At 42.0% G+C, this 16,947-nt stretch overlaps 1 protein-coding gene across 1 annotated transcript in view; it reads left to right on the forward strand.

Annotated features, from left to right (window-relative positions):
- Positions 1 to 1,399: 1,399 nt before the first annotated feature.
- bcl11ba (BCL11 transcription factor B a) overlaps positions 1,400 to 16,947 on the forward strand; it is a 38,427-nt gene continuing 22,879 nt past the window's right edge. Inside the window, exons 1-2 of the mRNA XM_008400139.2 lie at positions 1,400 to 2,468; positions 8,308 to 8,790. Coding sequence (XP_008398361.1) covers positions 2,414 to 2,468; positions 8,308 to 8,790 — 538 coding nt within the window. The 5' untranslated portion in view covers positions 1,400 to 2,413. The remainder of the gene's footprint in view (positions 2,469 to 8,307; positions 8,791 to 16,947) is intronic.

Consider the following 16,947-nt stretch of genomic DNA (forward strand, 5'->3'; position numbering starts at 1 on the left):
GGAATGATGCACCTGTCGCCCATCTGACTAATGAGCCAATCAGGTTGCAAGGACAAGAAGCCCATGATGCTGATGCTGATGCTGGCCGCAGTGAAGAAAGCCTCATTCTCTGCTCGAAAAAGTTGATTGCAATTTGTTTTTGTTTGCTTTTTTATTTTTTTAAATCGCAGAGAAGACAGGTTTATTAATTCATTTTAATTGCTAAAAGAAGTTGAATGTTTTAAGTCCTCTCTGTGGCCTGATGATGCGGAGACAGAGGGCTGCAGGGATTCCTCCACGCGTTAAAATGGCTGATCTGCAGGATACACCTGCCATCTCCTCAACTAAGTACGGAAATCTGTAGGAATCAGGACGACAACCGCAGGTTTGTCTGGGTTGGAGGCTGTGATGGATGAGAAGAAACCTCGGGCCTGCTGCAGCCTCCACGCTCTGCAGAGAGGAAGCTTAAAAAAAAAAAAGTGAGAGGAGCGATTTCATTTCTCTGGTCAGTTTGAGCGACCACGGCTTAAAAATCAAATAAAAATCCGCTCCCTCTGACACTGGCGCGTTCCCATCAAATGGAAAAAAAAATCCAACAACAACAACAAAAAAACATCCTAAATGTTGCTCTTGCTTTGGCGTCTCCCCTGGAGGGAGGTGTGTGAGGATGGGAGCCAGAGTGAAGGTGGTGCCAGGAAGGAGCGCGGAAATGCAGTTTCCAGCCGCCTTTAAAGCCCTCAGTGCTATCCAAAACCCATTTAAAGAAAAAAAAAAAGTAAAATTAAATTAATCCAGTTTAACGTGTGAATAACAGGGTCTCACTCTTAAATTCACACCTCTAGATGTTCATTTCTCCCCGAAGCTGATTTGACACTATGAGGTCACAAAGCTGCCACGTTAACGCACATCTCCACCTAAATTATTATTTTTTTAACTCTCCGACGATCATATCTTATCCTTACAATCGAATAAACAAGAATTCAATTAGGTTTTTTTTCTTCCCCCCTTATATTATTCGAATCCGAGCGAGATCAATAGTTGCGTGTGATCAGTGTCTGTGTGCGTGTAGCAAGGGCCACAACTGAAGAGCAAGACATGGCGTCTTCATCCCAAATGTATCAATTATATAATTGATAAATGAATTAAGGGTCAGCTTTAATTTTAGTAAAATGCTCTACTCGCTTCTAGGGTGAATTTGTTTTACCTCTGTGCACGTGCAACACAAAAAAGGGTCATTTTTGTAAAGTCCGAATACATCTAACAATCAGTTGCATTTAAAGCTTTACGGAGAATTAAAACGGTGGATAATTACAAAAAAAAAGAAGAAAAAGAAAAGAAAAAAAAAGACTGCCCTGCAAAACGCAGTGCCAACGAAGTGCTCGTGCACAGTGTCCGAGCAGGTGTGCACGCGCTTCGGGTCACTTCTCCCAACAGAAAACACCAATCCCGCTTACGCAGCGACGCTTCCGCGGCGCGGAGATGACTTGAGCGACTGTGGCCACTGCTGCCGTGCGCGACACATGCCCGAGTGTGAGTGTGAGTGTGTGAGAGTGTGTGTGAAAGCTACCACTAGTCGCCCCCAGTGCTCTTCAGTCTCCACTCTCCCTTCTCACCGCAGACTGAACGTCACGTCCGCACTTGAACTTGAGTTTTCTCCCACCGTAGAAGCCAGAGAGCCGCACAGAGCCACGCAGAGCCACGCGCGCGCGCCGGGGGGATGCGAGACTCCTCCGCGAGCACAAAAGAGAAAAAGAGGGTGACAGACCGTCCTCGGACCAGTGCCGGGCTCTGACTGCAAGAGTTAAAGTCTGAGAGGCCGGCGCTGAGTGCAGCGCTGGAGGTGCCCACCACTTGGCGAGAAGAAATCTGGATTCCTGTTTTACACGCGTCAACTGAAGTCCAGCCACCCGCGTCACTCCTGCACACAGGACCGGACAGTGTCCAGTGTCCGGAGAGTGGACACAGAGACGGACAGACCATCAGGAGGTGACCCCGCCGCCTCTCCGCTCCGCTCTTTTTTTTTCTTTTTTTTTTTTTTCCTCCGCGCTCCTTTGAGGGGATGGTGTGAAAGCGACGGAGGAACGAGCCCGGCTGTCCCCCCCTCCCTCCGCGCTCCGAGAAGGGAGGCGCGCAAACACTTTGGCACCGAGCTCCGAGCGAGCGCCCCGGCGCCCAGCGCTGCGCCACGGCCGGTGACCGCAGAGCGCAGCAGCAGCCGCTGCCCACCGAGGACAGATCCGCCGCGCAGGGGCCAGTCCGCGGGCCGCACCTGGGGCCGGTGCGAAGCGGTCAGCTGGGGGTGACCAGTGAATTTTGGGGCCAGTTTGGCCGCGTGCAGGAGCAGCAGCCGCAGGAGGAGAAGAGGGAGAAGGAGGAGGAGAGCCGACCTTTCCTGCGCAGCTCTCCGGGCGATGCCAGTGTAAATGCCAGGGCGATGTCCCGACGAAAGCAGGGGAACCCGCAGCACCTGTCCCAGAGAGAAATCACGCGTAAGTTTCCCTGCATCACTTTTTCTCACGCTCACATTCCGATGTTGTTTTTGCTTCTTTTTTTTTTTCTTTCTTGTCTTTTCTGAGTGCATAGAAGGAAAAAAAAAATCTACATTTTCAGATTTTTTTTTCACGGAAAGTTTTGTGAAGTGTCCCCTGAGGGATTGTTCTCCCATTTTTCATAATTAATTGGTAGGAATTAGTCAACTTCTTTAAAGCGCTTATCTGATCTGCTCCGTGCAAAAATAACACGCTGTCTGTCAGTGGAGCCATGAACTGATCAGTCAGTGGAGCTGAATGAGCCGCGCACGGAGGAGCCGGAGGTCCGTCCGGAGACGAGGTCGGTGCTGCGCTCCTGGCTGACTGCGAAGCTGCGATTTATTCAGCAGACAAATGGATATTTTAGATTTAAAAAAGAGGCAGTTTAATCTGCCAGATTCCTGACTTGTTATTCTACACAAAAAAACACACTTTTGTACAGTTTATTCATGTTTCATTTCAAAGACTCAATGTTTGTTTTTATTTTATTTTTAAAAAAATAATTGACCAATATAACTTTTCAAAAAACCTGGTTAAGAAAAATGGCTTCAATTAAACAGACGCCGCTACGTAAATATTAGATTTTTCCCACCACTTTGTCCCGTTCAGACCGTTATAAAGCTCATTTCCCACCATGTGTAAACTGTTCACAACGTTTGGATTATTTGACACCAAGCTAAAATGTGCTCCCCTAATAAGTGACAAACACAATCTGCAGGTCAAAAGTTATCTTCTATATGAGAAATGATCTATTAAATTTGATTAATTTAGTTTTTCTTCAAAAGAAAAGACAAACATCTTTGACATTTAATCTTGTGTGACATTTGAATCCCTCTTATTAATCCTTGGACTTCAAACAGTTTTCATCTGTGAAGCTTTGCTCTCAGACATCTGAGCATGAAGATATTTATTTTGTTTTTGGCCTCGGATCATTTTTTTCGGGCTGGTTTGTCCTGGCAGCAGGGAGACAACACGCACTGAATTACCTTAAATGTTTTAACAAACTTTTTTTTTTTGCATTGGGTGTGCTTTTAATTCCACAGCCTGGCTGTGCACAAATTCCGCTTTGCTGTAAGGCCGACCTGCATGCACGGGGGGGGGAAAAAAAAAGGAATTTTAGCGAATTCTTGATCTTAAACTATTCTCTCTCTCTCTCTCTCTTTTTAAAGAAAAGTGCCGCAACTTTGCGCAGCAGCTCCCCGGGAGGCCTGCGGAGCGTCACTTGGTGCGCTCTGTAAGTTTATCAGAAAGCTGAAAATGGGGATGTGGGAAGTCAGGCGGAACGAACGATTACAGGTTAATAAGCGAACTTCCTGTTGTTCTGTGTGCAGGTCGGTCGGACGCGTCTGAATTATCCGCGTTCAGGCTCCTGTACTTTACCACGTTCTGTAATTTATGTGCAAGCGAAGGTCCTGGATTTACTCTGCTTGACAACTCGCATGTGCACACACAGATGCACATATTTATGTGAGAAGTAAGACATGTAAATATACACACCTCCCCCAAAATCTACATAATTCCTCTTGAGCTGCCATGCGCTAAAATCCATCAGATGTAGGTTTGAATGCGCAGGTTTTTATTCAATTTTTTTTTGTTGCAAAACACTCCAAAAGAATTGTATTTTAAAATCTGAATTCTGCATTAAGAGAGAATGTGTGGAGATGGTGAAGCTAAACTTTTTAAACGAAGTTTGGCCACGAAGCGCTCAGATGTTTTATTTCGTTCTTAGTGGATGCTCTGTTTATGGAGACTTTTTCCATCTTAAAGTGTGACAGCCTTTTCTTTTTAGATTCAGTAATGAATTGGTCCTGGAACCAACTGGTGAATGAATCTGAGGAATAATCTGCATGTTTATCGTCTCCAGTAAAATCCAGCTCTGCACATTTTTTCACATCAAGCACTTAAAAGAGGAAGAAGGAAAAACAACAACAAAAGAAACCAAACCAGAGTGAGAAATCTCCTGATCATGTGCAGAGTTTGTCCCTCAGAGACAATAAGAATCAAGACAGTTTCGGGTTTTGTCTGATTTGATGCACGGTGAATTAAAAAAAAAAAAAAGAAGGAACGAAAGAGAAAGCCCGGCTCTCCTCCAAGGAGGCTGATGGAGTGTGAAGAAGCGCAAACAGGACGAGAGCTTTCATTACGCACGCGCGCGCGCACGTGCTCCTTGTAAATTGCAGTCGCCCACTTGAGATGCATGTTTCCCTTCGGCTTGTCAAATAGCCGTGCACCCCGCTGGGGCTGAAGTCTTTGTTAGAGGCGGAGAGGAGCCTTTAAAATGCCACAAATGAAAATGCTCTCCTGCTCAGCGGATTCTGATAAACGCACCGGTTCAGTTTAGGGTCACTAAAACAGCAGCTGAACGCGTGAGATGTGCGTGCTGATTTACTTAAACCAGAAAGGGATATTTGCCCCCCGCCCCCCTCTTAATTTTTGTAAACCGGTGCAATTTCCTATTGCTTTTGTAGCATTTAAATCCTGCATGGAAGTCCACGAATGCGCAAGAGCATGTCTGAACTCATGGCTGCACACACGCTTTACACACACTCCTGCATACCAGAGTACTAGCGTGCTCAGCTGAGGTTTCACTGTTGTCTGCTTGCACTTCAGCGCCTCCTCCTGTTGGTGTTCACTCTGCTTAAGCTAGGGGGAGCTATCAGGCTGGGAGCGCTGCAGCAGTGTGTGTGTGTGTGTGTGCGCGCGAGTGTGTGTTTAATCAGATGACATCAGTGCTTGGAAGACCACATTCACCTCTTTAACTGTCAGCAACTGCACACTGTGTACTTCTGGGCCTTATTTACAGTGAAAACTTCACTGGGACTCACTCACTGTGGGTTTAGTACAAGGATTTAAGCATATTTTCTGGACTTTTTCTTTAGTTTATAACACTGAATAATGCTGGTAACACCCCTATGGGATTAGTCTTTCATCTCCACACATTTTTTTTCAAGGTGGGAGTGATTAATTTGGGGTAATTTTATGATGAACCAAATGTTTTGTAGTAGGCATGGGCTGGCTAATGGTATTAAAAAGTATATAAAAAAAAAAAACACGTTTAAAATTTTCCACTATAACATTCCTAAAGCTCAGCGCTCCAAACCTGTGGCTGTGAACTGCCAGTCAGCTGTCTGAAAAAAAATACGGCTTTCTTCATGCTTACAAAGTCAACACTCTTTGATTTGTAAAAATATTTCCTGTCGTAAATACAAAGTCGTTCATGGTGTCGTAACGCAAACGTAATGCTGTTTTAAAACTACTGGATCTTTCTTTTCACTCGAGTCTGTTTATCAAAATCAAAACGACACTAAATGTTACAGAGTTTTGCATAGCTAAAACAACATGCTTCATTGATTTAGCAAACAGAACAAAGTAAAAATAAAAAAAAGTCACATTTTGTGGATTAAAATTAGTTTCATTCAAAACGGGGAGGATTTGTCCACAGAATCTGAGAACAAATATCATCCGATTCCCCTGCTTGGCCTGGAATCGTTTGCTGCTCAATACGAGTACTTTTTCATGTATTTCTTGCTCTGGTTTTGATGGTTGACAGCAGACAGGAAACGGCAGAAGAGCGAGAAGGTGATGGTTTGATCCTGAAACACCTGCAAACCGAAAAACACATCGTACACTCTGCACAAACACAGTCAGAGTCACCTCCAGTTGCTCTGTCAAAACAAGTTGCAAAGTAAAAATAGTTGATGCACAGTAAGAACAACTTTGTGTCTGCAGAGCTTCTGCATCCAGCTGCAGCCGCATGCGGCAGCGAAATGAGCTTAGAGGAAATGAACTTAAATCAAATTTTGATATCTCAATACCATCCTGCGTGAAAGTGTGTGTTTGTGTGTGATGGTGTGTAGCCTTACTAACATTTTCATCTTGATTTCAGAGCTCGCTGCACACAAAAAAAACACGCACTGGCATTTTTTATTTATTTTTTTGGTCAGCTTAAGTCGCTCAGAATAAAAGGAAACATTTGATGTTCATTTGCTGGTATCTTGAGCTGCAATAGTAGATGGCCACCAAATGAAGCCAAACCGCAGGTACGGTAGGCGACTTGGGCCAAATTTGAAAACAGAGTATTTTTAACTCTGCATTTCATCGTAGCTCCGCATCTCTACTGATTTAAAAAAAAAATTCTGCCCATTTCTATCCCCCCCCCCCACCTCCTTCATCCTATTAGCGCTCTCAGCTGCCTCACAAAAACCTTATTAGGTAAATCAGGCTACAGTGTCGCTTCCTCCTCCACGCCATCATTTGCATGCAAACTGTCGACCATGCCGGCGTGTGAGAAAGAAGAGAAAATACTCAAAACCAAACCTACGGTTTTGTTTTCATGCGGAGCGTCTCCTCAAACGGGCTGAATGTAACGTTACACAGCGATTTATCAGGACGACTAACAAACACCTGAGTAAATTTGATAATTTTTTTGTGGTTTTAAGAGAATCGTTCTGTTCCAGTTGATCAACCCACAGGAAGCCAGCTGCCTATTTCACATCTGTCGGTGTTTATCGCATTACTACAATAACTGACATGTCAGATGAAATCGAGTCTGCGGTGTGTGTGTGTGGGTGTGTGTGTGTGTGTGTGTGTGTGTGTGTGCGTGTGTGTGTGCGTATTGGGTTTGTTCCAGGTCAGCTAACTGGCTTTATTCTCTCTGATGTTTATTAGGAAACACACTCCGTACTGTACATGGCTGATCATTTCAGAGGACAGATGGCTGCAGCCTGCAGGCCACAAACACAATAATGCATGCATGTGTGTGTGTGAGTATGTGTGTGTGTGTTGCAGACAAACATGTTATGATGCAGAAGAAGCAGGGTTGTGGGCTGACGGAGCTCTGATGCTGTGCACCTGCTCACACACACACACACACACACACACACGCGCACGCACTCTCACACACTTCCTGCAGCCGTAGAAAACAGATAAGCAATGCCTGCATCTGTCTTCAGTCTGTCTGCTGACATTCTGAGGATCAAACCTAGAATACATCTCTAATTGAAAGTTGATCAGCTCTGTGTTAAAAAGCAGCAGGTCTATCGAGTTGGACTTCTGCAGCTATATCCGTTAGAAACAGAGGTGATGATGAGGAAGATCAGGAATAACATTTATAGTCTGGGTGGACACCAAGTGCATGAACTGGAGAATCAAGAATTACAGACATGATACCGTTAGAAAAATGAAGTTTTTCTCCTTTAGAAGGTTGTTTATGTCCTCATCTAAGTTTTACTTAGAGAAACTAGATGAATCTTACAGGCATGATGAAGAATCAAACACAGATTTTTACAGTGCCCTTGAGGCTCCTGTTTATCATATACCAACAATGAATTTACAGAGTAAACCGAGTGCTGAATTTGAGATAAAAGTGTGTTCGGCTTATATCAACCCTTTGTGATCAAATAAGTGGAAGTGGAAGCCTACTTGAATTGATTTTGTTTTTGGATTGGAAAATGTTTCTCTGGCTTCCTTACCATCAGATTTCACAGCCAGCTGCTGCGTCTGAAGCCTTTCTGAGTTTATGATAAAATCCTGCTGAGTGCATCAGAGTTCGCAGAGTAGAGAGCAAAGGTCACGATTCAGGGTCAGTCACAACCTCCACTGTTTGGATCTGTGCAATTTGTCTGCTTCTTCCTGCTGTTGTCCATTTCTCTCTTCTTTCTGTCTCTGTTCTTGGAGAAGATTCAAAGATGTGTGTCTGTGGAAAATAAAAAAATAAGTTAAACTAATTTTCACAGCTCCTGCTGATGTTAATCCAGACTGACGTTGACTCGTGTCGCCTGTTTTCTTCTCTTAACTGTAGCGGAAGTTGAGCATCCAGATGGCGCTCTGCTCTCCGACCCGTCGCCCCCCCACCCGCTCGGCCTTCCTGGCCACGCTCTGGAGCCCAGCTTGGCCCACACGCTGCCGCCCGGCCTCCACGTCGATCACGACCTGCTGACCTGTGGCCAGTGCCAACTCACCTTCCCGCTGGGCGACATCCTCCTCTTCATCGAGCACAAGAAGAAGCAGTGCCAAACACCGCTGCTGCCCAACGGTTGCTACGACAAGTTGAATGACCGAGGAGGAGGAGCTGGAGGAGGAGGAGGAGGGGGTCTGCAAAGCCTTCATCACTACGCCCAGCGGGGGGAGCTGAGGAAGGTGGTGGAGCCGGTGGAGATCGGCATCCAGGTGACACCAGAGGAGGAGGAGGCGGTGGGAGGGAGAAGACGAGGAGAAGGAGTGGAGAGAGGGGAGAAGACGCCCACCAAAGGAATTTGCCCGAAGCAGGAGAGCACTCTAGCAGGTAGGAAGGACAGAGGCACACTATCACTTTCAGGAAGCTCACATTTTCCCCGACACGCACATCCAAAAAAAAAAATCACCTTTATACATGTAAAATCTGAAAAACCAAATTCATTTAAGCAAAATTTGTAGAATTTGTTCGAAATCATTTTAGTTTGCAAGTGTATTTTCTCAACGTTGCATAACTTTCCCACTATTCTAAACTGGGACTTTTCCTAACGTTCAGAGTTGGAGACAGAGTCCGATAGGTCTGCTTAGGCTCAGTTTTTATTTTTGATTAAATCCAACTCTCTAAATGAGCAGTATAATATTGAACAGTACTGAATTTTTCTTCAAATTTCTTCACCTGAAAACCACTGATTTCTATGTATTTAGTCACGATTTTAATTGATAGAACAAACCTAACGTCCAGGAGTATTAGAATACATTGATTTTTATACCTTTTTTATTTTTTGCAAACAAATCATGCATTTATTTCCAACCCATTTAACTTCTTTTGAAACCAAAATGCTTTCAAAAACCACCTTATTAGTTAATTTACTTCAATCTCCATATAAATCCAGCTTTTCTGGGAATGCCTTGGAAGTTTATTGGTAAATAATCGGAACTTCTCACAGATCTTTTTGTAGTTCATCAGTAGAAAATGGAAAAAGTAGCAGTAGATCTATAAAAACGTGGTTTCCCACCTAATCAGAGAGGCCTGGCAATGAACGCAATTTTCAAGGAAGCAGCCAAAAAGACCCACCCATTGTTTCTCTGGAGGAGCTGAAGCGATCCGGAGCTCAGGAGGGATATTCTGTTAACATGGTAACTATTAGTCATATTTTACACCAATATTGCGTCAGTAGCAGAGTGGTAAAACTGCTGAATTGTTGATAGAAAACCAAAATAATTTCTGTCAGCGACTTGCTGACAGGTATGGGACACAGCAGACGTGTGGAAGCAGGTGCTCTGCTCAGATGAGAAATTGTTTCTGGCATTCAGTTAGAATAATGTGTGTGGCATGCACTGCAATTTTCTGATTTTTATTTGCAGGTAAATTTTGAAATTGCATCTCACATTATAGTTACAGAGCACTGGGGGGGTGGGGGGGGAGCACAGCTGCTTTTGGCCAGAAGATTATGTGGAGAGCATGCAACTGTTTTGAGTCAGCTCTGATTTTCAACTCTAACTGGATGCAACAGAATTTGTTTGCAGAAACTCCAATATACTTAGCATTTGGAAAAGAGGTGTATCTGCACTCAGAAGCAGCTGAAAATGTCAGTTTGTGCAAAATGAGATGATAACCAGAAACTGATTGAATTTTGATCCAAATTGCAAACATAATATTACCGCAAGCTAATGATTTATCGGAGCAAATTAGAATGCAAAATGAGTGGAAGACATGCCGGGACACCTTCACCTTAATCATGAGATCCTTGAGGGTTTAAACTGATCTGGAAAACAGCATTTCCAGATTCTGACCTCCAACTTTCAGGTCTGTCTGCTACAAAGAGAGTGTTTGGGTTTGCATATCTTTGAGCACACATGTTTTCGGTTTTTGTGGATCAGTCCCGTCGTGTTGCTGCTGCAGAAAGAAAGAGAGAGAAGTTCATTTCATTAGAGAGGGAGGACAACAGAGAGAGGACAGACGCCTTCCACACTCAGAGCTCTAAACCCCCTCAAGGACTCGGCTCGTTGAAACAAACTGTGCAAAAACATGACAGAGAGGCTCACCCCGACTCGCGTGGAGAAATCCAGCCTAAGCCATCTGCTTAAAAAGGTGAAAAGCTCATTAAAATTCAAATAAGCAAAGCTAGGAAAAGAAAGAAAGAGGAAAAAACACAGTGGAAGGAGAAGGCAGAGAGGGGGATTAAAAAGAGGCAAGTTTCTTCCATTTTTTTCCCAGTTATCTCTCAAACCAGTCAATATAATTACTCCACAGGAGAAAGGCTGAATATTCCCAGAGAAATTTGGAAGTCGAAAATCCACAGGAATTCACCAAAATCCAGATTTAGCTAAAAATCACCAACAAACCAGCGGTTAAGCAAGGGTCAGGACTCAGAATCTCTATAACTTAAATATAAAAGTTTCCAAATGTGTCTGATTAGCTGGAATGCATGCCAGCAACAAAACATTTTCTCTAAGTTGACTTTGTACTTTTGTGTTTTTTATTATGCAAAGCACTTTGAAATGCCGTGTTGCTGAGAGTTGCTATACAAATAAAATTTGATGGACTAATTATTTAATAGAGACAGTTGCTTTGGGTGAAAGCATTTGTTCCTAACCTTAATCAGATTTTTGTGAAGTTTGAAAAAAGTCCTCCAAAGTCATGCTGTTAGTTGTTGTGTTTCTAGATGATGATTGGTGTTGTTGTGTTATGGTTTTTATTAAATAACAAAAAAGGAAATAGTGTTTGATTCCGAACTGCAGTTAAGTGATTAGTGAATCTCAAACGAAAGTAGGTATTCTGTGTAGTTTGAGGCCATAGTGGTCAACATGAAACATGTTGCTACACTTTTCTGTTTCCTGTTCTGATTTTAGCCCTCGCTTAGTGTGCTTTTGCAGATTCGTGTTACAATTTTCATTTTATTTTATGTTCCTCAGATTCTCTAACAAAATGCTAATGCAACAAGATTTAAATTGAAGTCAGTAGCTGACTTCAATTTATAAGTGCAAGCTTCATTGACAATTTTCAACATTGTAAAGACATTTTAGGACATCACGAGATTTGCAAACAGGTTTTTTTTTTAGCAAACAGAAAATCCAGACCAACCAGGGAAAGTGTGTATAAGAAAATGTCAAAAATATGTTTGCAAACTGCTGAAAGAAGTAATTTTACCACAAGGACTTTTGCATAAGTAAACTAATTGTAGACCCATTTCTGTTTGTCCGCTAAGACTGACATATTTCCTCTGTTACAGTACAGTTTGCTCTACCTTTTCTGTCCGCATGGTTATAAATAAAAGTAGGTACAGTTGCAAACTCTTGTTCAAAGCCACCTGCAGGTAACACCTCAGACTCCGTTTTATAGATCTCATGAGAAAATGTCAGTCTGCGGTCTGACCTCTGGTGGAAATGGTGTTTGGACCTGAACTTCATTATTATTTCATCAGGCCCTAACATCTCTGCAAGGCCGAGTTTCACTGCTGTGGACACGACAGGAAAAAAAAAAGAAGAAAAAAACGGCTCTCTAGCTCGGTGCTAATTGACTTCATGTCATTAGTTTTTCATATTTATGTGCGGAAATATATTTTCCCTTTGCTTCAAATGCTTGCAATATATTCAGCTGCAATTCTCCAGTGGAATCAGCCCCACATGCTGGAAACCGTAATTGCACAATATTTCTTTATAACAGAAAGCGTAATAATAATTTTCATATTAAAAGCAAAAACATTAGTGGCTCAATTGGACGTGCACTGCGGCGGCAGCTGTAAACTATATTGCTCCAATAAGATTTTATGTTGCAAAATTACCCTCAGTATTTCACAGTTTCCACATGATGCATACGTCCAAGCTGCACCTTATTAACACAAGCAAAGGACAGAGCGCTTTGTTAATCAACACAGGCTTTAATTTGCAGAAAACGCACGACACACAGCCACTGGGGGTGAGGGGTGAGGGGGGAGGGTAGCGACAAGCTGGGAAAGAAGTTTTCTTTCCGACTTAGATGGAGTTTTTCCCTTCACACCTTTTATTACCTGGTGTTGTAGGTGAGGACAGAGATGGAGCAGAGGGAAAACTGATCAGGGCGGTGTAATTGGCACCCTGCAGGTTGATTCAGCAGAAGCAATCCTCTGTTTTATTTCAAACTTTTAAATTAGAAAAGGTGCTCCTGCTCTGTAACTGATGCCTTGTCTTTCACCGGTTATGTTAAAGTCAGACATGAGAGAGAAATATGGAGCGTGACGTGTTTCCCCCTCCTGAGCTGTAAAAACATGCTTCTCTATCAGTGTGAGGCTTTCTGGGACCAATTTTAGCATAAGTTATGGTTCACCTTCTAAAAAAAGAACTACATCTCAGAATGATTTATGATCCGTGAGGCAAGAATAGATTTATTAGACATTTGATAGAAAAATATTTTTTAAACAGTTTAAGAAAAATTGACAAGTTTCAGAAGGTGTAATCTCACTTCTCAGGCAAATTTCCCTCATGTAGTATTTTTTTAATTCTAAATTTAAAGCATATAATTTTATGTCATTGAAAATAAAAACAATATATGTGCAAGATTATAAGTTCTCCACAATATGAAGGTTCTTCTAGTTCATTTCTTATCTTCTACATATTGTCAAGCATGTTTAAAATTATATTCCTTTTTAAAAACTTAGTTAAATAAAAATGGGCCGCTCAGAGCAAGATGTACCTTCTATCTTTTTGTGGGAAGATTTATATTTATTTAACAAAGATAAATCAAATTCAGAGGAAGAAAATCTACTGATGTTAAGCTAAAGTTTACAAAACAAAATGAAACGATGAGATTTGAAAGATAAACATGTGTGCAAGATATAATGAGAAGCAATATATATAACACATTCTAGTGCTCACAGGATACATCATTAGTTTGTATAAAAAGTTATGTTTTTATGTTTTATAAATATTAATATGCCTTTGATAAATATAGCATTTTTTCATTGAATAGATTAAAAATGGGTAAAAATCAAATGGATTGTTGTGATTTAATGTAGGGTATTTCAGTTGTAGTGGGTCCATAATGACTGCTGCATCCACTAACTTTTATCTCAACACTTTGTGAAGATATTGCTGGTTGATGTGATTGGTCATGAAGGTGTGCGGATGTTGAGGAGATCAACAGGATGAGGCGAGGCAAGTTTAATCTTCTAAAGTTAGCTGTAACATTTTGAAAATCAATATGACGACAAAAAGGAAACCAAAGAAGAGACGGTTATATTTTCGGGCCTTTAAGTACATATACCACCAATAGGAGGGTTCTGCAACCCTGACAGTAAACGCAAATAACTATACTGTAAGCACTAAGAATAATGTAATATGTTACTTTTATAATATGATTTTTTTTACCTGTTGCTACCATACAATTTTATATGTTAAATAAATAAAAGGAGACGTAGAAAACCTCAAAAAATGCAAAATTGCAGGGGAAATTCATGTATAGCAGCGGCTTAAAAGTTCACGAAGCTGCTAAAACAGGCTGGAAGTAGTCAGAGTCCAGGTATGAAATATTTGACTGGCTAACAGCATGCAGCAATTCCTTCTCCGACTCAAGGTTTTGTCGCTCGCGAAGCCTCTGAATTAGTCAAAATAAACGATAAAGCAGACAATGACTGTTTCTTATCAGCGCTGACAACACAGATAACCAGACATCATCGGAGGCAGTTTGAAGAAACGCATTGTGGCCAATCTGCTGAAGGTTTACTGGCAACAGTCGGGTCAAACACCTCCACAGTCTCAGGTGAGCGTCGGCCTGGTTAGCAGGCGCCACACGGTGACAGCAGATTAAAATAAAGAAACATGTTGGTTTTCCTTTAAGGCTTGCGCACTGTGTGAGTGCTTCTCACCGAGGAGTGTTTAACAGCACCTGACACGATGCTGTGCAGCTCTTAAAGCCCCGTCAGCCAGGCTTTAATTCAGACATTTAACCAAGTCCACTTACGCACACACGCACACGCACACGCACACACACACACACACACACACAGAAGAGCAGCAGAGGTGGGGAAGTTCTGACAAACTCCGAGACGATGACACCTTTCTTCAATCTGACGGGTTGTACGTGTGCTGCGTTCGCAGCCTTTCTCGCTTCTGTTTGTTGCACTTCATTTATTCTTACACCACCAGCTGTAATTCCAATATTAAAACGCGGCGATGACGAAAGCGCTTCAAACGTTCACACACGTTTTTCATAAATAATGACAGAGCTCGGTGGCGGGTCGTGAAAATATTTACCATATGCTTATTTATCTTCCAAATTAAACTGCATAAAGAGCTTCAACCTAGAGTGTGTGTGTGTTTGATACAGCAGTCTGTACTTTAGAGGCATTATGGAGCCCCACTGCTCTTGTTTTTTTTTAGTGTGTGCGTTGTTTCAATAAAGCTGGGAGGCCTCTTGGATGGAGCGATGGCCTGTTTGAAGTGGTAATTACTCTGGTTTGTATCGCTCTCTCTCTCCCTCTGCAAGTATTGGTTTGCCTCTCTCACCCCAGCCTGGGTGTTTGTATCTTTAGATAGTTCAGTCGTGATGCATTTTATAGGGTCTGAAAGGCGCATGCACATATAAGGTCGAGGTTTAACCACACAGTTTGTTTAAAAAAGGACTTGTTGTTTGCTCAGATAAGGACTTACAGAAATGTCATCTGGTTATGGAAAACGGGGTTCATTATTTATTTATTCTGAAATTGTTTAAGTGGGAATGTAAAGCAGCGATCCCCGAAGTCTGGAGGATTACCGATCAAACACGCATGCCGTTTCATACGTCACCCCTGCCGCCATATTGATAGGGTTGTGAGAACTGTTGTATGATTCTGCAAGAAAGTGAATTTTCCAGTTTAGAGTGCAGAATTTGCTCAGATTTTAAGTTTAAGCAGCACTATACATTTTTCTCTCCATTGTTAAATTATATTTGTATTTAATTAATGAATAAAAATGCCATAACGCAATGAATGTGTTCATTTTTTCAAATATGTCAAGAGTTTGTAAAAAGAGTTAAGATCACCTTATGTAAAAACACCATGGACAATAAATATATTTTATATTTCACATAAGTGTTTTAATTAACAAAACAATTCTGTTATGTACACTAGCTTTACTTTATGCCCTCCCATAAAACGAGCGTTTGGAAGTATTTTTGCGGTTTATTGTTCACCACTCAACCGCAGTCAGTTTAAATATGTAAGTTTTAAAATTAAGGGGTTCTTAAAATGCAAAACAAACATGAACTGGTTGGAATTGCATGTCTTTAAATTCAGACAACTTCCCCACCAATTTAGCACCTGACTGAGATGTTCAACGTTGCTTCTAGCTCTTTGTAGAGTCTTAAAATGGTGAAACAGTCCTTTATCAACAAAAAGGTTTATTGAGTCAGAAACCACTGTACAAAAATATGAACGAGCATCTTTTTGTACGGTGTTGGACTATCTACAACACATGGGAACACCTTTTATCTGGATGTGCAAAAACCAGTAGAAAACTCTGAGGCCAAGTCACTTTTTTTCTTCTACTTGAGCGCCGCTGTTACTGATCACCGATGGCTAATATTTATAAAATGTCACATTCCCTTTAATCAGGACCCAATAGCATCACTAATGAGCAAATATAAAATTGTTTTCTCTGAGTTTTCAATATATATGACCCTCATAAGCATTCAAGCCCAAAGCCAAGTGTTTGAGACGGACAAACACAAAGAGGACCGAGTGAAGCAAAGGGACGAATGAGTAGCAGGAGGAGATGTTGAGTCAGTCTGGTGCTAAAATCTGACGTCTCCCTAGTCTAAAACTGTTTGATCCTAACATAGCCCAAAATTGACTGAATGTAAACCTCGAAAACAAAAAGAGGAACACTTCCACTAAAAATAAAAATAATAACTTCCAGCTAGTTGAAAATCCAGTGTCACTAAACATACAGTTTGTAAAACAAATACGCCGAGTTGAACAGTAACACAGCTTTTAAGCATTATCCTGTTGATGCTGATGCTGTTGATGGTTGATGTTCCTGATTTGGTCTATAAATCCTGACAGGAAAGAACAGGGCTGGTGGAAAACGTTGGGATCATTGTAAATACTAACATATGCCTGTGTGTCGTTCATTCTTCACAACGAAGAGAAGAAATATGCTGGAGTTCAATTGTTTGCACGTTCCAGGCACTCAATAAATAACTTTTGCCTCATCAGGTTGGTTCCTACTTACAAAGGATATTTTTAGTTGTTCATTAGAATGATTGTGTTTAACCGCTGGCTCGTTCCGAGTATTCCTCGTCGAGCCTTAGAAATGCATCACAGGATGAGATGTTGCGTGTCCGTGTGAGCATACTTTTCCCCCTCTTGTCTTCCCTCCATCCTCCTCTTCCATCTTTCTTCTGTAAAATCCAACATCCTGGACACAAACCAGGCACCCAGAGCGAAATGAGACACATGACGGCAGAGAAAGACGGTGACTGATTGAGACAGAGAGGAAACACAGAGGCTGGAGGTGGGTAGGGGGATGTGGG

This window comes from Poecilia reticulata, linkage group LG22 (genome assembly GCF_000633615.1).
Source record: "Poecilia reticulata strain Guanapo linkage group LG22, Guppy_female_1.0+MT, whole genome shotgun sequence".
Taxonomy (NCBI): Eukaryota; Metazoa; Chordata; class Actinopteri; order Cyprinodontiformes; family Poeciliidae; genus Poecilia; species Poecilia reticulata.